Consider the following 24,272-nt stretch of genomic DNA (forward strand, 5'->3'; position numbering starts at 1 on the left):
AAAATGACATGTAAGCTGCATCCTCCTTATTTAAATGACAAAAAAAGCTTGTAAAAGACCCAACTGGTTCCAATTGCTTCATCACATTCCCTGAGCGCACGTCTCACTTCGACACCAGCACAGAAGAACGCTAAGTGTCCACTAGCATGTGTGAAATATTCCTCGGACTGGCAGACTTATAGTAATGTTACAACATGGAACTTATCATATATGGAATCACAGAGAAGCTCCACAAATAATCTTGCAGCTAGGGTGTCTTTCCACAATGTATGAAAATTGATTTTTTCACATACCGTATTTCCTTGAATCGCCGCCAGCGTTTACCAAAGGCATGCAGTAAAGGCAAGCATGCGCTAATTATTTCAAAACCTCTTCTCACTCCGGCGCTTACCAAAGGTATGCGGTAAATTTAGGCCTGCACTTATAAATTTGAGTGTGATGTAAGGATACCATCATGAAAAGCACATTTAATAAATCCATCGCTCCATCCATCTTCTTCCGCTTATCCGAGGTCGGGTCGCGGGGGCAACAGCCTAAGCAGGGAAACCCAGACTTCCCTCTCCCCAGCCACTTCGTCTAGCTCTTCCCGGGGGATCCCGAGGCGTTCCCGGGCCAGCCGGGAGACAGTCTTCCCAACGTGTCCTGGGTCTTCCCCGTGGCCTCCTACCGGTTGGACGTGCCCTAAACACCTCCCTAGGGAGGCGTTCGGGTGGCATCTTGACCAGATGCCCGAACCACCTCATCTGGCTCCTCTCGATGTGAAGGAGCAGCGGCTTTACTTTGAGTTCCTCCCGGATGGCAGAGCTTCTCACCCTATCTCTAAGGGAGAGCCCCGCCACACGGTGGAGGAAACTCATTTCGGCCGCTTGTACCCGTGATCTTATCCTTTCGGTCATGACCGATCGACCGGTAAATTGAGAGCTTTGCCTTCCGGCTCAGCTCCTTCTTCACCACAACGGATCGGTACAATGTCCGCATTACTGAAGACGCCGCACCGATCCGCCTGTCGATCTCACGATCCACTCTTCCCCCACTCGTGAACAAGACTCCTAGGTACTTGAACTCCTCCACTTGGGGCAGGGTCTCCTCCCCAACCCGGAGATGGCACTCCACCCTTTTCCGGGCGAGAACCATGGACTCGGACTTGGAGGTGCTGATTCTCATTCCGGTCGCTTCACACTCGGCTGCGAACCGATCCAGCGAGAGCTGAAGATCCCGGCCAGATGAAGCCATCAGGACCACATCATCTGCAAAAAGCAGAGACCTAATCCCGCGGTTACCAAACCGGAACCCCTCAACGCCTTGACTGCGCCTAGAAATTCTGTCCATAAAAGTTATGAACAGAATCGGTGACAAAGGACAGCCTTGGCGGAGTCCAACCCTCACTGGAAATGTGTTCGACTTACTGCCGGCAATGCGGACCAAGCTCTGGCACCGATCGTACAGGGAGCGGACCGCCACAATAAGACAGTCCGGTACCCCATACTCTCTGAGCACTCCCCACAGGACTTCCCGAGGGACACGGTCGAATGCCTTCTCCAAGTCCACAAAGCACATGTAGACTGGTTGGGCAAACTCCCATGCACCCTCAAGAACCCTGCTGAGAGTAAAGAGCTGGTCCACAGTTCCACGACCAGGACGAAAACCACACTGTTCCTGTTATATATCATGATTAGATTATAAAAACTGCGTAGTTTTTATCGATTATTTATTTGGTTTAAGGAAATGACTTCCAAAAGCATAAAGCCAAATATTTTAAAAAAATCATTGCATATTGTTCCAATGTGCGGCACCTTGACACAAGAATATGTTAACAGTCTATAAGTAACATGTCTTTCTTTACTCGTTATTTTGGCAGTTTTATGTATAAAATATAAAAATTGCCATTTTAAAAGAAAAAAATCTAAGTTGTTTTCAAAATCCAAACAAATCAAGAGTTGAATATTGTGCAGATGATTGATGACCCTGAGTATATGCTTGTCAAGTCACATGTGATCCTGAATGTGAATTCCTGTGGAATTAAAAAATTTAAAAAATCTGGTCAGAACTCACCTCGTAGGACCAGACGCACTGGACCCCCGCAAACCTCCTCACGCAGCGCCCCACCTCCACGTCCTCGTGGGTGGTGTACATCTCCTGCAGACACTGTCGGATGTGAGGTACCATCCTCCTCAGGACCTCCCGGCTCATGATGACCCCCGGGCCCCCCATGCAGAAGTTCTCTCCGGGCTCCAGGGCCAGTTTGCCCAACTCGTCGCGGGCCCCCATCCCCGTCTGTCCCAGGAACAGAGCCTCGCTGCTGTTGAGGCTTCGCAGGAAATTCTCCAGCTTGTCGCTCTTGATGTAAACGTCGTCGTCCGCCCGCATGAACCACTCGTACTTTTCCAGGTAGTGGTCGTGCATGTACTTCAACATCATGAACGACTTCTTCTGGGGCGGGTACGAGTCGTCCACGTTCTTCAGGGCCACGATGGGGATGGGGATGGAAGTGTCGGAGCCTTCGCTGGAGAAGAACTCCACGCGACCGGGGATGGCCTGAGCCCATGTCCTGGAAACACACAAGACGCAACAAAATATTGGCTATAATTACCTAGGGGTGTAACGGTACATGTATCTGTATTGAACCGTTTCAGTACGGGGGTTTTAGTTCGGTACGGGGGTGTACCGAACGAGTTTCTAAGCTAAAGTTTTAACAAGCTGCTTTACCTCTTCTGCCCCTGTCTCAGCACCCAGCATTGTCCCACCCACACAACTATCTGATTGGTTACATATATAGCGGTAACAGCCAATCAGCAGTGCGTATTCCGAGCGCATGTAGTAAATGCCTCAGCGTTAAGCAGATAGGTGTTTAGCAGGTGAGCATAAGGCAGCGTACTCTCCCCAAATGATAACAAACACCTCCAAGTCAACTACTACTATCATCACTATGAGCCCCTTGACCTTCGAGAAACTTAAACTGCAGCTCAGCTCGCTCACAGTTCTGGCTAGAGGTGAAGGCTAATTAGCTTTCAGCGTAACGTTACTTTATTTTGTGGTGTGTGTGTGCGTGTGTTTTGCGGACAGAAAAGCTTTGAATGGCAGGGTCCCTGCTAGCACATGTTGATAAAAATATAACATTTACATGATAAAAATCAACTATCCATCCATCCATTTTCTACCGCTTATTCCCTTCCGGGGTTGCGGGGGACGCTGGCGCCTATCTCAGCTACAATCGGGCGGAAGGCGGGGTACACCCTGGACAAGTCGCCACCTCATCGCAGGGCCAACACAGATAGACAGACAACATTCACACTCACATTCACACACTAGGGACCATTTAGTGTTGCCAATCAACCTATCCCCAGGTGCATGTCTTTGGAAGTGGGAGGAAGCCGGAGTACCCGGAGGGAACCCACGCATTCACGGGGAGAACATGCAAACTCCACACAGAAAGATCCCGAGCTACAGGTTTCCCAAATGCTGTGATAAATTAAGCATGATGAGTTAACACAGGATGGACCGCTCGCCTGTATCGGTTGGGGACATCTCTACGCTGCTGATCCGCTTGAGATGGTTTCCTGTGGACGGGACTCTCACTGCTGTCTTGGAGCCACTATGGATTGAACTTTCACAGTATCATGTTAGACCCGCTCGACATCCATTGCTTTCGGTCCCCTAGAGGGGGGGGGTTGCCCACATCTGAGGTCCTCTCCAAGGTTTCTCATAGTCAGCATTGTCACTGGCGTCCCACTGGATGTGAATTCTCCCTGCCCACTGGGTGTGAGTTTTCCTTGCCCTTTTGTGGGTTCTTCCGAGGATGTTGTAGTCGTAATGATTTGTGCAGTCCTTTGAGACATTTGTGATTTGGGGCTATATAAATAAACATTGATTGATTGATTGATTAACTTGAAACTGTTTGATGTTGCACTTTTTATATGTAGAAGAAAAGTTTTGTCACTTTATTTAATCTGAGCAACAATTTGAGGCAGTTTAATGTTGATTCACGTGGGCAGAATTATTATAGTGTTCCCAATGTTAAAATGATAAAGCCATTGTTTACAAATTTGGTAAATAAATAACCCAAAAATTTATATTTTGTTGTTTTCTTAGTGAATTTAGTGAATTATATTTATATAGCGCTTTTCTCTAGTGACTCAAAGCGCTTTACATAGTGAAACCCAATATCAAAGTTACATTTAAACCAGCGTGGGAGCAGGTGGGTAAAGTGTCTTGCCTAAGGACACAACGGCAGTAACTAGGATGGCGGAAGCGGGAATCGAACCTGCAACCCTCAAGTTGCTGGCACGGCCACTCTACCAACCGAGCTATACGCTATACTGTACCGAAAATGAACCAAACCGTTACCTCTAAACCGAGGTACGTACCGAACCGAAATTTTTGTGTACCGTTACATCCCTATAATTACCGCATGGTGACTTCAGCCAAGGACCGACTTGACTGTGTTTGGTTAGGATTAGGCTAAAACTGCTTAAGAGGTTTCTACTAAAGCTCGATGTTTACTGGAAAAACACACGCTGGCAGAGATCCAGCAATGCCCTTTTTATTTCTGATAAGACAAACGATGCACGTGTTTGTCAGTAAATAAACTTTAATGACTATTTATAAACAAGGTATTTTGGTAATAAGCTCAGCGAACTAGAAAGAGCCGACCTCAGCTAAGGCCCAACAATTTGGATCAGCACCAAATGCTGTTTCGGCTAAAAGAAAAAAGCCGAAGTGAAGTTCCTTCATCCTGCGACAGCAGTGATGTGGTGTTCATGGAGGCAACAGTGCACGTCAAGTCAGGCCTGTGTGTATATGTGCACTGATTAGAGGGTGGGGAGCGCGACACGCCTGTCATGCGGACCGAAGACCTGCACACTCCTTTTCTGTCGCGTATGTCAACTTGACTTATTTGGAAACTGCTGACTGAAAATGGAAATGTGGTCGGGCTGGAAAGTTTTAAAGTGTCAATGGGTTCAAGCTCGGCCTGTACAATTATTTAGAGCTGAAACCATTCGAGTAATTCGATTACAAAATATATTCGAGGAATTTTCGCTGCCTCAAGGCTTTGTTAATTTTTTTTTTTTTTTTTTTTTTAACGGCATTTTGCCTCGTTTAAAAATCAATAGTCAAAGCTCACGTTTCGCGCAGACTGTTTAGGTCAGGGGTCACCAACCTTTTTGAAATCAAAACCTACTTCTTGGGTACTGATTAATGCGAAGGGCTACCAGTTTGATACACACTTAAATAAATTGCCAGAAATAGCCAATTTGCTCAATTTACCTTTGATAAATAAATGAGTTGTACTTGTATAGCGCTTTTCTACTTTCAAGGTACTCAAAGCGCTTTGACACTACTTCCACATTTACCCATTCACACACACATTCACACACTGATGGAGGGAGCTGCCATGCAAGGTGCCAACCAGCAACCATCAGGAGCAAGGGTGAAGTGTCTTGCTCAGGACACAACGGACGTGACGAGGTTGGTTCTAGGTGGGATTTGAACCAGTGACCCTCGGGTTGCGCACGGTCACTCTCCCACTGCGCCACGCCGTCCCTCTAAATAAATCTATATATATATAAAAAAAATTGTATTTCTGTCTGTCATTCCGTCGTACATTTTTTTTCCTTTTACGGAAGGTTTTTTGTAGACAATACATGAATACATTTAGAGAATACATTTTTTTCTCCCTTTCCTCCCACCTTGTTTCCCTGTATCTCATCTTTTTTGTAAGGGGCGCTGGAAGGCGGCAGACCCGTCAGCGATCCTGTTCTGTCTCCCTGTAATGTTTGATCTTAAATGGGATTGTGCTGAAAATTTTAATTTTCCTGAAGGAACTCTCCTGACAGAATAAATAAAGTACTATCTAATCTAATGATGAAAAAAACACTTAATTGAACGATTTAAAAGAGGAGAAAACACGAAAAAAATTAAAATAACATTTTGAAACATAGTTTATCTTCAATTTCGACTCTTTAAAATTCAAAATTCAACCGAAAAAATGTTATAGAAAAACTAGATAATTCGAATATTTTTGAAAAAAAATAAAAAAAAGAATTTATCGAACATAATTTGTAATTTTTCCTGATTAAGATTAATTTTAGAATTTTGATGACATGTTTTAAATAGGTTAAAATCCAATCTGCACTTTGTTAGAATATATAACACATTGGACCAAGCTATATTTCTAACAAAGACAAATCGTTATTTCTTCTAGATTTTCCAGAACAAAAATTTTAAAAGAAATTCAAAAGACTTTGAAATAAGATTTAAATTGGATTCTACGGATTTTCTAAATTTGCCAGAATAATTTTGTTCAGTTTTGTGAGTGTGAATGTTGTCTGTCTATTTGTGTTGGCCCTGCGATGAGGTGGCGACTTGTCCAGGGTGTACCCCGCCTTCCGCCCGATTGTAGCTGAGATAGGCGCCAGCGCCCCCCGCAACCCCGAAAGGGAATAAGCGGTAGAAAATGGATGGATGGAAGTTTGAAGAAATATTTCACAAATATTCTTCGTCGAAAAAACAGAAGCTAAAATGTATTTATTATTCTTTACAATAAATAAACAAAAACATTAAGGAAGGAATTTAAAAGGTAAAAAGCGATATGTGTTTAAAAATCCTAAAATCATTTTTAAGGTTGTATTTTTTCTCTAAAATTGTCTTTCTGAAAGTTATAAGAAGCAAAGTAAAAAAATAAATGAATTTATTTAAACAAGTGAAGACCAAGTCTCTAAAATATTTTCTTGGATTTTCAAATTCTATTTGAGTTTTGTCTCTCTCAAATTTAAAAATGTCGAGCAAAGCGAGACCAGCTTGTTAGTATATACATGAAACTTAAAAAATAGAGGCAGCTCACTGGTAAGTGCTGCAATTTGAGCTATTTTTAGAACAGGCCAGGGGGCGACTCATCTGGTCCTTACGGGCTACCTGGTGCTCGCGGGCATCGCGTTGGTGACCACGGGTTTAGGTCATGGGTCTTTAAAACGCGGCGCGCAAGACATCATTTTGCGGCCCCCACCTTAATATAAAAGTTTAATGTTAGTGCGGCCCGCAAGTTTTATATGATTGGCGCTTGACAAGTTGTGTGCGGAGCTGAAGGAATCTACCGATCACGGTGTGGTATATGGCTCTTGAGGGCCGAACATTGACGTCACTTGCTTGATGCAAGCAGAGAAATGTTTTGCCGCTTTTCTACTAGACCCACACGCGCTCTTCCTTCCTCGCTCGCCCGCCCGCTCGCTCTCTCTGTCCCTCCCCCGGCGCCGCTGCAAACAGTCCGGGCCGGGGAGACGAGCGGTCCAGTGCACTAGACCCCAAAGCTAACCCTAACCCAAAATGGCTCTTTCAACGTTCTGGGTTGCCTACCCCTGCGTTAGTGGAAAAGCGGCAAATGAGTGAAAGCAACAAAAACGTTGCCATGGAGACGAGTGTTTGCTTACGTGACTGGCTGTAGTCACAACCGCGACACCTGTCTGTCAGTTATAACAGTCCCCGATAACCTGGACCAATTCAAACCATTATTCGTTTAGTTTTTTTCATGTTTAATTTGAATTGCCTCACACATTGTTGCTGACTGGAGAAATCAAATTATTATTGTTATTACTTATGACTGATTTATTTACTTAATTCTCATTTTGTTTTTTTATATCTTGATTTGATTTTGTGTTGAAAATAAAAATTAAGACATTTAAAAATATATTTTTTAAGAAATCTTTTCTTGCAGCCCAGCCTCACCCAGACTCTGCATCCAGTGGCCCACAGGTAGATTGAGTTTGAGACCCCTGGTTTAGGTATTGCACAGCGTGTTTACGTCACAGATCATACGCCCTCTGCACTGCACAGCACCGCTCTTTTAGATACGCTTGAGTTTAGAAAACTTTTTCCCCTCACACAACTCGCAATGGCAGACAGCAGGGGACAAGAATCATTGCAAAACCAGGCAATTAAGAAGCGACGAAAGTTGTCGAAGGTGTGGAAGCACTTCACACTTTTTTGCAACTCAACGCCAAGAGAACGGAAATGCTGATTATCGGTCCTGCTAGACACAGACACCTATTTAATAATACCACATTAACATTTGACAACCAAACAATTACACAAGAATCTGGGTATTATCTTCGACCCAACTCTCTCGTTTGAGTCAGACATCAAGAGTGTTACTAAAACGACCGTCTTTCATCCCGGTAATACCACTACTGTAAAATGTGTTCCATTGTGTCCACGAGCCACGCTGAGATCATTATTCATGCGTTCGTTACGTCTCGTCTCCATTACGGTAACGTATTATTTTCGGGTCTCCCCATGTCTAGCATTAAAAGATTTACAGTTGGTACAAAATGCGGCTCCTCGACTTTTGACAAGAACAAGAAAGTTTGATCACATTACGCCTGTACTGGCTCACCTGCACTGGCTTCCTGTGCACTTAAGATGTGACTTTAAGGTTTTACTACTTACGTATAAAATACTACACGGTCTAGCTCCAGCCTATCTTGCCAATTGTATTGTACCATATGTCCCGGCAAGAAATCTGCGTTCAAAGGACTCCGGCTTATTAGTGATTCCCAAAGCCCAAAAAAAGTCTGCGGGCTATAGAGCGTTTTCTATTCGGGCTCCAGTACTCTGGAATGCCCTCCCGGTAACAGTTAGAGATGCTACCGCAATAAAACCATTTAAGTCCCATCTTAAAACTCATTTGTATACTCTAGCCTTTAAAAAGACCCCCTTTTTAGACCAGTTGATCTGCCGTTTCTTTTCTTTTCTCCTGTGCACAGGTCAGGTGGCCATGGAGGAAGTGCTGGCTGTCCAGAATCGGGACCCGGGGGTGGACCGCTCCCATCAGTTGGGGACATCTCTGCGCTGCTGGCCCGTCTCTGCTCGGGATGGTCTCCTGCTGGCCCCACTATGGACTGGACTCTCACTATTATGTTAGATCCACTATGGACTGGACTTTCGCAATATTATGTTAGACCCACTCGACGTCAATTGCATCCGGTCTCCCCTAGAGGGGGGTGAGGGGGGGGTCACCCACATCTATGGTCCTCTCCAAGGTTTCTCATAGTCATCCACATTGACGTCGCACTGGGTTGTGAGTTTTTCCTTGCCCTTTTGTGGGCTCTGAACCGAGGATGTCGGTGTGGCTTGTGCAGCCCTTTGAGGCACTTGTGTTTTAGGGCTGTATAAATAAACATTGATTGATTGATTGACACTGAAATTGAAGGAAAGTCGTATGCAAACATTGCAAAGTGGAGCTCGCACAACAGCGCAAGTTAGATGCAGTAGCACCTGTCGAGAAAGCATCCGATTTGAGGGACGTCCGGAGGCGAGGCTAGTTATCGATTAAATGTCAACGCAAAAGTTGCGTTAGTAAAATAACTGCTATTCATTTTGATAACCAGGATGTGTTGTTGCACTCCCGCCAAAAAGGTGTTGAAAACTAACAACGCTATTCGAGCTGTCGTGTTTAATTAGTCTTTCATTAGTAACTATGCCAAAGTGGTCGTGCAAGGTTATTAAAGACCTGCAACCACCTGCTACTTGGACAGCTGTCACTTGCACCCACTTGTCTTTTCATATTATGTATTGTTGGCAGGTCAAAAACAGCTCAGCGAATTTGCGTGGAGAAACCAAGGTTTAAACGGCGCCGTATAATAACCATCAAAACCGAAGCAGAGACCAGAAGATTGTTTACGTGGTCACACCACACAGCACATTGGGCTATGAGCGCACACTGCTTTTATAAGCACACACAAATTGGCGCAATCGACCACGGACGCATTTTAGCTGTGCGTGTCAGCCGTCAACAATGAAAACAGGCGTTTAGGAAATAGGAGAATTGGGCCAAACGCAATTATTGAGGGCACATCTTAATATGTATAATTCAACCTTTATTAAGCAAAAAAAAGGACTTATTCGATTAATCGATCGGGATATTCGATAAAATACTTGCTTACTAAGATATTCCATAGCTGCAGCCCTACAATTATATGACATCAACTTTTAAATTACTGCAATTATCAATCGCAAGAGGCTTTTTTTTATTTTTTTCTCTCCTGCGTCTTTCTTCTGATTTAGAATTGTCAAGCCTTGGGTTCTTGGCCTGCTGACCAATCACAAGCTGTTACAGGAAACAGCACTGTGTGTGTGTGTGCTGCAGCCGATGCCATCAGTGTGCTAATATCAAACGCCACTTGTGTTGCATTACTGTTAGGGATGTAACGGTACGTGTATTTGTATTGAACCATTTCGGTACGGGGGTTTCGGTTCAGTGCGGGGGTGTACCAAAAGGATTTTCTAAACTAAAGTCTTAACAAGCTGCTTTGCTTCTTCTGCCTCTGTCTCAGCACCCAGCATTGTCCCACCCACACAACCATCTGATTGGTTACATATATAGCGGTAACAGCAATTCGGCAGTGCGTATTCAGAGCGGTAACAGCCAATCAGCAGTGCGTATTCCGAGCGCATGTAGTAAATGCATCAGCGTCGAGCAGATAGGTGTTTAGCAGGTGAGCATAAGGCAGCGTCAAGGCGTTGAGGGGTTCCGGTTTGGTAACCGCAGGATTAGGTTTCTGCTTTTTGCAGATGATGTGGTCCTGATGGCTTCATCTGACCGGGATCTTCAGCTCTCACTGGATCGGTTCGCAGCCGAGTGTGAAGCGACCGGAATGAGAATCAGCACCTCCAAGTCCGAGTCCATGGTTCTCGCCCGGAAAAGGGTGGAATGCCATCTCCGGGTTGGGGAAGAGACCCTGCCCCAAGTGGAGGAGTTCAAGTACCTAGGAGTCTTGTTCACGATCGTGCGGCGTCTTCAGTAATGCGGACGTTGTACCGATCCGTTGTGGTGAAGAAGGAGCTGAACCGGAAGGCAAAGCTCTCAATTTACCGGTCGATCTACATTCCCATCCTCACCTATGGTCATGAGCTTTGGGTCATGACCGAAAGGATAAGATCACGGGTACAAGCGGCCGAAATGAGTTTCCTCCGCCGTGTGGCGGGGCTCTCCCTTAGAGATAGGGTGAGAAGCTCTGTCATCCGGGAGGGACTCAAAGTAAAGCCGCTGCTCCTTCACATCGAGAGGAGCCAGATGAGGTGGTTCGGGCATCTGGTCAGGATGCCACCCGAACGCCTCCCTAGGGAGGTGTTTAGGGCACGTCCAACCGGTAGGAGGCCACAGGGAAGACCCAGGACACGTTGGGAAGACTATGTCTCCCGGCTGGCCTGGGAACGCCTGGGGATCCCCCGGGAAGAGCTAGACGAAGTGGCTGGGGAGAGGGAAGTCTGGGTTTCCCTGCTTAGGCTGCTGCCCCCGCGACCCGAACTCGGATAAGCGGATGATGATGGATGGATGGATGGATGGATGGCCTAAGGCAGCGTACTCTCCCCAAATGATAATAAACATCTCCCAGTCAACTATTACTAACATCACTATGAGCCCGTTGACCTTCTAGAAACTTAAACTCAGCTCGCTCGCAGTTTTGGCTTGAGATGAAGGCTAATTAGCTTTTAGCGTAACGTTAGCTCATTTTGCGGTGTGTGTGTGTGTGTGTGTGTGTGTTTTATTGACAGAAAAGCTTTCAATGGCAGGGTCCCAGCTATCACATGTTGGTAAAAATATAACATTTACATGATAAAAATCAACTACAGGTTTCCCAAATGCTGTGATAAATTAAGCATGATGAGTTGACTTGAAACTGTTTAATGTCGCACTTTTTATATGTAGAAGAAAAGTTTTGTCATTTTATTTAATCAAAGCAACAACTTGAGGCAGTTTAATGTTTATTAATGAGGGCAGGAATATTATAGTGTTCCCAATGTTAAAAGGATATAGCCATTGTTTACACATTTGGTAAATAAATAACCAAAAAATTTATATTTTATTGTTTTCTTACTGTACCGAAAATGAACTCAACCGTGACCTCGAAACCGAGGTACGTACCAAACGGAAATTTTTGTGTACCGTTATACCCCTAATTACTGTATATCCATCCATTTTCCTACCGCTTGTCCCTTTTGGGGTCGCTGGAGCCTATCTCAGCTGCATTCGGGCGCTAGGCGGGGTACACCCTGGACAAAGTCGCCACCTCATCAAAGGACCAACACAGATAGACAACATTCACACACTAGAGCCAATTTAGTGTCACCAATCAACCTATCCCCAGGTGCATGGCTTTGGACGTGGGAAGAAGCCGGAGCACCCGGAGAGAACCCTGCAAACTCTGAGAGAACATGCAAACCCCACACAGAAAGATCCAGAGCGCAGGCTCGAACGCAGGACCTTTGTATTTTGAGGCAAACGCACTAACCCCTACTCCACCGTGCTGCCATTACTGTACAGCATCTGCAAAAAGTGTAAAACCAATACTTTAGTTCAAAACGGGTGGACTGGGACAAGGCTACGACAAGCGGCCAAGGACGGCGTAAGCGAACATGGGTGTTATAAACGTAAACCCAAATATTCTTGAGAGTAGATTATAACATTGTTCTAATGCAGGGGTCGGGAACCTTTTTGGCTGAGAGAGCCAAGAAGCCAAATATTTTAAAAGGTATTTCCGTAAGAGCCGTGTAATGTTTTTTTTTACACTGAACACAACTAATCACGTACATTTTTAAGTAAAACCAACATTTATAGAGTATAATAAGTCTGTTATTCTCTGTAATAACATTGTTATTCTGAAGCTAACTGTGGAGGGGGTGTGGCCTGCGGGCCTGCAGCGAAGCGGGGTGTGCCAGGACCGGCCTCGAAATCAGCGACAGGTGCGTAGATGATCCACCTGGGCCTTGTTATCTAATCACCTGTCACTATGTTATAAGCAGCAGCAAGGAGGAGAGACGGGGTTGGGGCTGGAGCCAGAGTGCGAGCGAGAACGAAAGAGAACTAAGAGACTTATTGAAAAATAAAACAATATTTTAACCCTGAAACAGGCTCTCAAGTCGGTGCTTGGTGGTCTGAAGAAACCCCAGGTGGGCAAGCCCCACACTAATCAATAACAAATAAATAACTTTTTTACCATTAACGCAACTTCTTGAACATTTGCGCTAGAAAACGGATGGATGGATTAAAATGCACGAGAATGTTTTATATTTTCAATGTTATTTTTAACACTGTGATTACAAGCGGAATTATTCATTACTTAGCGTGTTAAGCAGTGTCAGCTCGGATTTATCTGAGAGGCAGATGCAGTCATCAAAAGAGCCACATCTGGCTCTAGAGCCATAGGTTCCCTACCCCTGTTCTAATGTGTGGCAACTTGAGACAATAATTGGTTGATTGACAGTCTAAAAGTAACACGACTTCTTTCACTCGTAATTATAACAGTTCTATTCATTTACAGTAAATTAATAAAATCTAAAAACCGCAAATCAAATCGCAATTTTTTTAAAGAAAAATCACAGATAGGTTTTTTTCTCAACATCGTGCAACTGTAGTTCAATCATCACCAACCACTTTATTAGGCTGATGAGATGCTTACAAATACGTATTTGTAACATTATGTCTACAATTGTGCCTCACAATACGAAGGTCCTGAGTTGTCCTTGGTTCAATCCCGGGTTAGGGATCTTTCTGTGTGTAGTTTGCATGTTCTCCCCGTGACTGCGTGGGTTCCCTCCGGGTACTCCGGCTTCCTCCCGCCTCCAAAATCATGCACCTGGGGATAGGTTGATTGGCAACACTAAATGGTCCCTAGTGTGTGAATGTGAGTGTGAATGTTGTCTGTCTGTGTCGGCCCTGCGATGAGGTGGCGACTTGCCCAGGGTGTACGCCGCCTTCCGCCCGAATGCAGCTGAGATAGGCTACGGCGACCCTGAACGGGACAAGCGGTAGAAAATGGATGGATGGATGGATGTCTACAATTGTGTGCTCTTATATCAAATTGAACATTGTCGTGTTTGCAAATGTTTCGTACTTTAAAAGGAAAACCGCACTATTTTTGGAATGGTGCCCATCATTCACAATCTCTATGCAAGACAAAAACATGCAGGAGTTTCTTTTTTTTATGCATTCTTATTTTTAAATAGCTAAAATCAGCTAAAAATCAGGTTACTGTGAGCTGCTCTATTTCGCCCAAAAAGCCCTTTAAATGACCGACCAAAAACAGCCAACGATACTATATTTACATTTACATTCACCCATCCACTTTCCCTCTCAGGATCGCGGGGGTGGCTGGAGCCTATCCCAGCTGCAATTGGGCGGAAGACGTTGGTCAACTCCGACAGGCAATTTAGACGCCTGTTTACGCCCACATTTTTTTTTTTAACCTTTATGATTAATTCTTCATCTAAACGGGAAGATATAAACATTCCACCAATCGTCATTCCAATGAGAACAATGATTGCACAGCAAGTGATTGTTTTATTATGTTTTTGTCTCATGAAGTCTTCATGAGTAGTGAGTGAGTTGTCGAAAGAAAAAGCGAATGTTGTGATAAGTCTTTTGAAATTAAATATGTCAACATTATTACGGTATTAGCTTTCACTGTTATGCTGATGACACCCAACTTTACATGCCCCTAAAGCTGACCAACACGCCGGACTGTAGTCAGTTGGAAGCGTGTCTTAATGAAATTAAAGAATGGATGTCCGCTAACTTTTTGCAACTTAATGCCAAAAAAACGGAAATGCTGATTATCGGTCCTGCTAGACACCGACCTCTATTTAATAATACAACTTTAACATTTGACAACCAAATAATAAAACAAGGTGACTCTGTAAAAAATCTGGGTATTATCTTCGACCCAACTCTCTCCTTTGAGTCACACATTAAAAGCGTTACTAAAACGGCCTTCTTTCATCTCCGTAATATCGCTAAAATTCGCTCCATTTTGTCCACTAAAGACGCCGAGATCATTATCCATGCGTTTGTTACGTCTCGTCTCGATTACTGTAACGTATTATTTTCGGGTCTCCCCATGTCTAGCATTAAAAGATTACAGTTGGTACAAAATGCGGCTGCTAGACTTTTGACAAGAACAAGAAAGTTTGATCACATTACGCCTGTACTGGCTCACCTGCACTGGCTTCCTGTGCACTTAAGATGTGACTTTAAGTTTTTACTACTTACGTATAAAATACTACACGGTGTAGCTCCAGCCTATCTTGCCGATTGTATTGTACCATATGTCCCGGCAAGAAATCTGCGTTCAAAAGACTCCGGCTTATTAGTGATTCCCAAAGCCCAAAAAAAGTCTGCGGGCTATAGAGCGTTTTCCGTTCGGGCTCCAGTACTCTGGAATGCCCTCCCGGTAACAGTTCGAGATGCTACCTCAGTAGAAGCATTTAAGTCTCATCTTAAAACTCATCTGTATACTCTAGCCTTTAAATAGACCTCCTTTTTAGACCAGTTGATCTGCCGCTTCTTTTCTTTCTCCTATGTCCCCCCCTCCCTTGTGGAGGGGGTCCGGTCCGATGACCATGGATGAAGTACTGACTGTCCAGAGTCGAGACCCAGGATAGACCGCTCGTCGGGACCCAGGATGGACCGCTCGCCTGTATCGGTTGGGGACATCTCTACGCTGCTGATCCGCTTGAGATGGTTTCCTGTGGACGGGACTCTCACTGCTGTCTTGGAGCCACTATGGATTGAACTTTCACAGTATCATGTTAGACCCGCTCGACATCCATTGCTTTCGGTCCCCTAGAGGGGGGGGGGTTGCCCACATCTGAGGTCCTCTCCAAGGTTTCTCATAGTCAGCATTGTCACTGGCGTCCCACTGAATGTGAATTCTCCCTGCCCACTGGGTGTGAGTTTTCCTTGCCCTTTTGTGGGTTCTTCCGAGGATGTTGTAGTCGTAATGATTTGTGCGGTCCTTTGAGACATTTGTGATTTGGGGCTATATAAATAAACATTGATTGATTGATTGATTGAACATTACATGTTATTATGAAAGTGCCTGTTACAATGTTACATACAGTACAGGCCAAAGGTTTGCACACACCTTCTCATTCAATGCACTCTCTTTATTTCCATGACTATTTACATTGTAGATGGTCACTGAAGGCATCGAAACTATGAATGAACACGTGGATTTATGTACTTAACAAAAAAAAAAGGTAAATTAATTGAAAACATGTTTTGTACTCTAGTTTCTTCAAAATAGCCACCCTTTGCTCTGATTACTGCTGTGCACACTCTTGGCATTCTCTCTATGAGTTTCAAGAAGTAGTCACCTGAAATGGTTTTCACTTCACATGTGTCACATTTTTGATGCCTTCATTGACAATCTACAATGTAAATAGTCATGAAAATAAAGAACACACATTGAAATGAGAAGGTGTGTCCCAACTTTTGACCTGTACTATTTGTACAAATACAGTCGTGTTCAAAAGTTTACATACACTTGTAAAGAACATAATGTCACGGCTTTCTTGAGTGTCCACTCATTTCTACAACTCTTATTTTTTTGTGATAGAGTGATTGGAGCTTTTTGTTTGTCACAAAAAACATTCATGAAGTTTGGTTCTTTTATGAATTTATTATGGGTCTACTGGAAAAGTGACCAATTCAGCTGTGACCATTTTTTATGTTTCATCAGACATCCCCATGGACAAAGAAAAGACCTTCTGGAGGAAAGTCATGTGGTTAGATGAAATAAAAATGAATTTGTTCGGCCACAATACCCAGCAAAATGTTTGGAGGAGTAAAGGGGAGGCCGGGTGGTGGTAGTATTATGCTCTGGGCCTGTTTTGCTGCCAATGGAACTGGTGCTTTACAGACAGTAAATGGGACAATGAAAAAGGAGGATTACCTCCAAATTCTTCAGGACAACCTAAAATCCTCAGCCTGGAGGTTGGGTCTTGGGCACAGTTGGGTGTTCCAACAGGACAAGGACCCCAAACACATGTCAAAAGTGGTAAAGGAAAGGCTAAATCAGGCTAGAATTAAGGTTTTAGAACGGCCTTCCCAAAGTCCTGACTTAAATGTGTGGACAATGCTTAAGAAACAAGTCCATGTCAGAAAACCAACTCATTTAGTTGAACTGCAGCACTTTTGTCAAGAGGAGTGGTCAAAAATTCACCCAGAAGCTTGTGGATGGCTACCAAAAGTGCCTTATTGCAGTGAAACTTGCCAAAGGACATGTAAGCAAATATTAACATTGGTATATGGATAATTTTGACCCAGTAGATTTGCTTACATTTTCAGTAGACCCATAATAAATTCAGAAAAGAACCAAACTTCATGAATGTTTTTTGTGACCAACACGTATGTGCTCCAATCACTCAATCACACAAAAATGAGAGTTGTATAAATTATTGGAAACTCAAGACAGCAATGACATTATGTTCTTTACAAATGATATATATATATATATATATATCAATCAATCAATGTTTATTTATATAGCCCCAAATCACAAATGTCTCAAAGGACTGCACAAATCATTACGACTACAACATCCTCGGAAGAACCCACAAAAGGGCAAGGAAAACTCACACCCAGTGGGCAGGGAGAATTCACATCAAGTGGGACGCCAGTGACAATGCTGACTATGAGAAACCTTGGAGAGGACCTCAGATGTGGGCAACCCCCACCCCTCTAGGGGACCGAAAGCAATGGATGTCGAGCGGGTCTAACATGATACTGTGAAAGTTCAATCCATGGTGGCTCCAACACAGCCGCGAGAGTTCAGTTCAAGCGGATCCAAGACAGCAGCGAGAGTCCCGTCCACAGGAAACCATCTCAAGCGGATCAGCAGCATAGAGATGTCCCCAACCGATACAGGCGAGCGGTCCATCCTGGGTCCCGACGAGCGGTCCATCCTGGGTCTCGACTCTGGACAGCCAGTACTTCATCCATGGTCATCGGACCGGACCCCCTCCACAAGGGAGGGGGGGACATATATATAGCGTAAATAAAACGTTGATGGGATTGGATTGGATGGACTTCAGAGGGCTGTATAGGTAATTAGAGTGACTCATTGATTCCATTGTTAGTTGACTTTTCTAACTTTAATTTAGGATTTAGAATGCATCAAAAAAAGATAAACACTTGTTATGGTTTTACATAGAGATCGTGAATGATGGGCAAAATTGTAAAACGAGTGCTTTCCACCAGAACGGCTCCCACACGGAACATTTATCTTATCTTCTCGCTGCTTGATAGAAGCTTGAAGCCCAGATGAGATAATGAGGTCTTTTGAAAAAGAACAGACATGAGTTCAGTCACTAATGATGAGAATGTACAAGCTACATGTTGATAAGACACATTGTTCTACTTGAAGACTTGGGTGTTTTCTGTCCTTTGACAACAGTCTAAATCATGGCTGTCAAACTCTGGCCCGCGGGCCAAATTAATTTGGCCGTTGAGGCAATATCAAATTAACACCGCGTTCACCATACTTGCCAACCCCCCCGATTTTCCCGGGAGACTCCCTAAAGTTCAGTGCCCCTTTTGAAAATCTTCTGAATTTCTCCCGATGTCCACCCGGACAACAATATTGGGGACGCGCCATAAAGACACTGCCTTTATGGTTCTCTACAACCTGTCCTCACGTCCGCTTTTCCTCCATACAAACAGCGTATACACACACACACACACACACACACACACACACACACACACACACACACACACACACACACACACACACACAAATGAATGCAAGGCAAACTTGTCAACAGCCATACAGGTCACACTGAGGGTGCCCGTATAAACAACTTTAACACGGTCACAAATACGCGCCACAAGGTGAACCCACACCAAACAAGAATGACAAACACATTTCGGGAGAACATCCGCACCGTAACACAACAGAACAAATACCCAGAACCCCTTGCAGCACTAATAATATACACCACCCCGCTATGACCAACGCCCCTCCCCCAATTGTTATTTTAATTTCAAATTCATTAGCCTGTGGAAAAAGTTAATGTTGATATTTACCTCAGAAGGCCGCAAATAGAAAAGAGGCATTACATTTTTCATTTCAATTTTAGTTAATATGCCGTTGATGTTTTTTCGTTTGTTTTTTTGAAAGTTGACTTTGCACTTTTAAGTTATATAAGCGTTGCTCGTCCCATATTCAGTGTTAAAGCAAGTCAGTGTAGCAAACTGAGCAATAATTCACGTTTCCTTCATGCACTTTCTCTTGCTACTTCAAGGCTCGAAGTTTTGATTCATTAATTATTGTTATTTTATTTTCGAATCTATTATTAGCCTGTGGAAAAAAGTTTATTTTGATATTTACCCCAGAAGGCTGCAAATAGAAAAGAGGCCTTATATTTTTATTTTATTTGATATGCCATTGATATTTTTTAATTATTATTATTTGAAACTCGAGTTTGCATGTCAGTATAAAGCAGGGATCCCCAAACTACGGCTCGAGGGGCCAGATTCGGCCCGCCAGTGTTCGAGATCTGGCCCGCGGAAAGTCCCAAGTTAATTATTATTATTTTTTTTTTTAATATGTCCTTTCTAATCCATTTTCTACCGCTTGTCGCTTGTTACTCTCAGAGTCTCCTAGCCGCTCAGGCAAATCACATTGTCTAAAAATGCATTTTCCAATTGATGACGTGATATCATGTATGTATGTATGTATGTATGTAAATATATATATATATACTATGTCATCACTTTCTGATTTATTAAATTGTATAACAGTGCAAAATATTGCTCATTTGTAGTGGTCTTTCTTGAACTATTTGGAAAAAAATATATAAAAATAGCTAAAAACTTGTTAAACCCACTAAAACACTAGCAACACAATAGAAAGGTAAGGGATTTCCCAGAATTATCCTCGTAAATGTGTCTAAAAACATCTGAATCCATCCCAATGCAATCGTGTTTTATTTTTTGTTTTTCTAGTCCGTCGCTATCAATATCCTCAAACACGAATCTTACATCCTCGCTCAAATTAATGGGGAAATTGTCGTTTTCTCGGTCCGAATGGCACTTTTTGTTGGAGGCTCCCATTAAAAAAAATGTGACTATGTGAGGAGCCATCACACGGATGACGTCATCGTCTGCGATTTCAGGTAGAGGCAGGGCTTTTCTCTTAGCACCGAAAGATGCAAACTTTATCGTCTACTAAATCCTTTCACCAAAAATATTTCAATATCGCGAAATGATCAAGTATGACACATAGAATGGACCTGCTATCCCCGTTTAAATAAGAAAATCTCATTTCAGTAGGCCTTTAATTGTAATTTTAAATTTCCCGGGAGTTTTTTCTTGAAAACGTCGCGTAATGATGACGTGTACGCGTGACGTCACAGGCTGTTATGAATATGAGCGCTGCACACACACACAGCTAAAAGTCGTCTGCTTTAACGGCATAATTACACAGTATTTTGGACATCTGTGTTGCTGAATGTTTTGCAATTTGTTCAATTAATATTGGGTAAGTCACAGTAGAAAGATGGAGATGTGGTTCTTTAGCCTTTAGCCACACAAACACACGGTGATTCCTTGTTTAAAATTCCCGGAGGTGAAACTTTACTATGGATCAGAGCGCCGTCAAGCGAACATGGATAACGACCGAATGTCCACCAGCAGGTTTCGGTGAGAAAATTGTGGTAAAAAAGTCGCTTCTTACCGGAGATCAGCTGGTGGACATAAAGCTGCCGTCGACTTCGCTGAGACATTGGTGTCAACACACCCGTGGACAAACCCCTCCGACTATCAGGTACTGTTAAACTCACTAAAACACTAGCAACACAATAGAAAGATAAGGGATTTCCCAGAATTATCCTCGTAAATGTGTCTAAAAACATCTGAATCCATCCCAATGCAATCGTGTTTTGTTTTTTGTTTTTCTAGTCCGTCGCTATCAATATCCTCAAACACGAATCTTTCATCCTCGCTCTAATGGGGAAATTGTTATTTTCTCATAGCACTTTTAGTTGGAGGCTCCCATTAAAAATAATATATGTGAGGAGCTATCACACGGATGACGTCATCGTCTGCGACTTCAGGTAGAAGCAGGGCTTTTCTCTTAGCACCGAAAGTTGCAAACTTTATCGTGGATGTTCTCTACTAAATAATTTCAGCAAAAATATGGCAATATCGCAAAATGATCAAGTATGACACATAGAATGGACCTGCTATCCCCGTTTAAATAAGAAAATCTCATTTCAGTAGGCCTTTAATTGCAATTTTAAATTTCCCGGGAGTTTTTTCTTGAAAACGTCGCGTAATGATGACGTGTACGCGTGACGTCACGGGCTGTTATGAATATGAGTGCTGCGCACACACACAGCTAAAAGTCGTCTGCTTTAACGGCATAATTACACAGTATTTTGGACATCTGTGTTGCTGAATCTTTTGCAATTTTTTCAATTAACATTGGAGAAGTCAAAGTAGAAAGATGGAGTTGGGAAGCTTTAGCCTTTAGCCACACAAACAAATGGTGATTCCTTGTTTAAAATTTCCGGAGGTGAAACTTTACTATGGATCAGAGCGCCGTCAAGCGAACATGGATAACGACCGAATGTCCACCAGCAGGTTTCGGTGAGAAAATTGTGGTAAAAAAGTCGCTTCTTACCGGAGATCAGCTGGTGGACATAAAGCTGCCGTCGACTTCGCTGAGACATTGGTGTCAACACACCCGTGGACAAACCCCTCCGACTATCAGGTACTGTTAAACTCACTAAAACACTAGCAACACAATAGAAAGATAAGGGATTTCCCAGAATTATCCTCGTAAATGTGTCTAAAAACATCTGAATCCATCCCAATGCAATCGTGTTTTGTTTTTTGTTTTTCTAGTCCGTCGCTATCAATATCCTCAAACACGAATCTTTCATCCTCGCTCTAATGGGGAAATTGTTATTTTCTCATAGCACTTTTAGTTGGAGGCTCCCATTAAAAATAATATATGTGAGGAGCTATCACACGGATGACGTCATCGTCTGCGACTTCAGGTAGAAGCAGGGCTTTTCTCTTAGCACCGAAAGTTGCAAACTTTATCGTGGATGTTCTCTACTAAATAATTTCAGCAAAAATATGGCAATATCGCGAAACGATCAAGTATGACACATAGAATGGACCTGCTATCCCCGTTTAAATAAGAAAATCTAATTTCAGTAGGCCTTTAATTGCAATTTTAAATTTCCCAGCAATTTTTTCTCGAAAACGTCGCGTAATGATGACGTGTACGCAAGACGTCACGGGCTGTTATGAATATGAGTGCTGCGCACACACACAGCTAAAAGTCGTCTGCTTTAACGGCATAACTACACAGTATTTTGGAGATCTGTGTTGCTGAATCTTTTGCTATTTGTTCAATTAACATTGGAGAAGTCAAAGTAGAAAGATGGAGTTGGGAAGCTTAAGCCTTTAGCCACACAAACACATGGTGATTCCTTGTTTAAAATTTCCGGAGGTGAAACTTTACTATGGATCAGAGCGCCCTCAAGCGAACATGGATAAAGACCGAATGTCCACCAGCAGGTTTCGGTGAGAAAATTGTGGTAAAAAGTCGCTTCTCATCAGCTGGGCTTGCCCCGTCCATAAAGCTGCCGTCGACTTCGCTGAGACATTGGTGTCAACACACCCGTGGACAAACCCCTCCGACTATCAGGTACTGTTAAACTCACTAAAACACTAGCAACACAATAGAAAGATAAGGGATTTCCCAGAATTATCCTCGTAAATGTGTCTAAAAACATCTGAATCCATCCCAATGCAATCGTGTTTTATTTTTTGTTTTTCTAGTCCGTCGCTATCAATATCCTCAAACACGAATCTTTCATCCTCGCTCAAATTAATGGGGAAATTGTCGTTTTCTCATAGCACTTTTAGTTGGAGGCTCCCATTAAAAATAATATATGTGAGGAGCTATCACACGGATGACTTCATCGTCTGCGACTTCAGGTAGAAGCAGGGCTTTTCTCTTAGCACCGAAAGTTGCGAACTTTATCCTCGATGTTCTCTACTAAATCCTTTCAGCAAAAATATGGCAATATCGCGAAACGATCAAGTATGACACATAGAATGGACCTGCTATCCCCGTTTAAATAAGAAAATCTCATTTCAGTAGGCCTTTAAGTTTTCATGCAGGGATTTTACCAGTCCGGCCCACTTGGGAGTAGATTTTTCTCCATGTGGCCCCAGATCTAAAATGGGTTTGACAACCCTGAACTAAAAAAAATGTTCACAGGTACATCACTGAAAAAAGGTTGAGAACCACTGATTTAGAGTAATAAAATGATGGGAACATTCTATGAATTGTTGCCAGACTACGAAGATGTGAACGAGCATTGTGGAGGTGACGTGCACGTACCTGTGCGCGGCCACGGCCCGGTTGTTCAGGTACTTCTGGGCGGTCATGACCCCCACGAAAAGGAAGTTGTCGGAGCGGGGTCCCGGCGTCTGCGTGGCCGGCGAGCCGCTATCTTTCTGCGGCCACATCACGCCGCCTCGCTCCTTCCCCAGAGCCGTGTTGAGGCCACAGTTGGACGGGTTGGCTTTCCGCTTGTGTCCGGCTTTCTTCAGCTCGCCGGCCTTGGGCAGGATGAGTCTGGAGGCCAGCGTGAAGCCGAGCACCAGACCCAAGAGGACGCTAAACCAAGCTCTCCGGCTTCGAGCTGCCATCCCCTCCCGCAAAAAGTTCACTCGCCCGCCGCCGCCGACGCCGTCTCTCCCTCCCTCCCTCCCTCTCTCTCTCTCTCTCTCTCTCTGCGCGTCTCCGGCGGGAGAGATAAAGGAGTGACGTCACGTCAGAAATACAAAATTACAAAATTAACTAAACAAAAAAAAAAAGGCTGGCTCTCACGCGCGCGCGCTCCCGCCACAGAGGCGCTGCTTACGTAGCATCACGAGCTGCTTCTCCCTTCGAGGCGCCACTAAAAAAAAACGCGCGGTGGCCGCAAAGCGCCGTCGTAACGCCGCCGACGTCCGCCGTCAACGCCGGGCCAGCCGTCTTCCCTCTTGAGCCTCGAATAGCGGCGCCGAGCTCTTCGTTATCTCTCCATGTTGAAGATGTGGAGGTGTCGATGGAAGCCGTCAGCTAATATGAGCCCGTAAAGCTTCCGTAGGCACGACGCGTTCAGGGCACATGGGGGAAAAAAAAAAGACTCTACATTTGTGTCTATAGTTTACTTTTTGTCATTCTTGACCAAATATTTTAATGTCCGTCCACGATGTTTTATTAAACGTGCTCTGTAAATAAAGTCGAACAGGAAAGTATCGACTTCAAAAGCCGTAACGTATATAAAAAGGCAAGTCAGCTATTTTACGCTTTTCAGGGAGGTCAGTAAACGTAGCACAGGCTCACCTTCGTATCTCGAGCGTCCTCTGCTGGTGGTTGGACGCAATTACACACCTTTTTGCAGCGCTGTGTGTGCGCTTGCGTGTT

The 24,272-nt window shown here is 43.8% G+C and overlaps 1 protein-coding gene across 1 annotated transcript in view; it reads right to left on the reverse strand.

Annotated features, from left to right (window-relative positions):
• Nucleotides 1-24,007, reverse strand: part of chsy1 (chondroitin sulfate synthase 1) — a 144,919-nt gene extending 120,912 nt beyond the window's left edge. Inside the window, exons 1-2 of the mRNA XM_061893095.1 lie at nt 23,199-24,007; nt 2,053-2,548 (exon numbers count right to left, since the gene is read on the reverse strand). Of these exons, the coding sequence (XP_061749079.1) occupies nt 2,053-2,548; nt 23,199-23,509 (807 nt within the window). The 5' untranslated portion in view covers nt 23,510-24,007. The remainder of the gene's footprint in view (nt 1-2,052; nt 2,549-23,198) is intronic.
• Between the last annotated feature and the right edge of the window lie 265 nt (nt 24,008-24,272).

The sequence above is a fragment of the Nerophis ophidion genome, linkage group LG02 (genome assembly GCF_033978795.1).
Source record: "Nerophis ophidion isolate RoL-2023_Sa linkage group LG02, RoL_Noph_v1.0, whole genome shotgun sequence".
NCBI classification, from domain to species: Eukaryota; Metazoa; Chordata; class Actinopteri; order Syngnathiformes; family Syngnathidae; genus Nerophis; species Nerophis ophidion.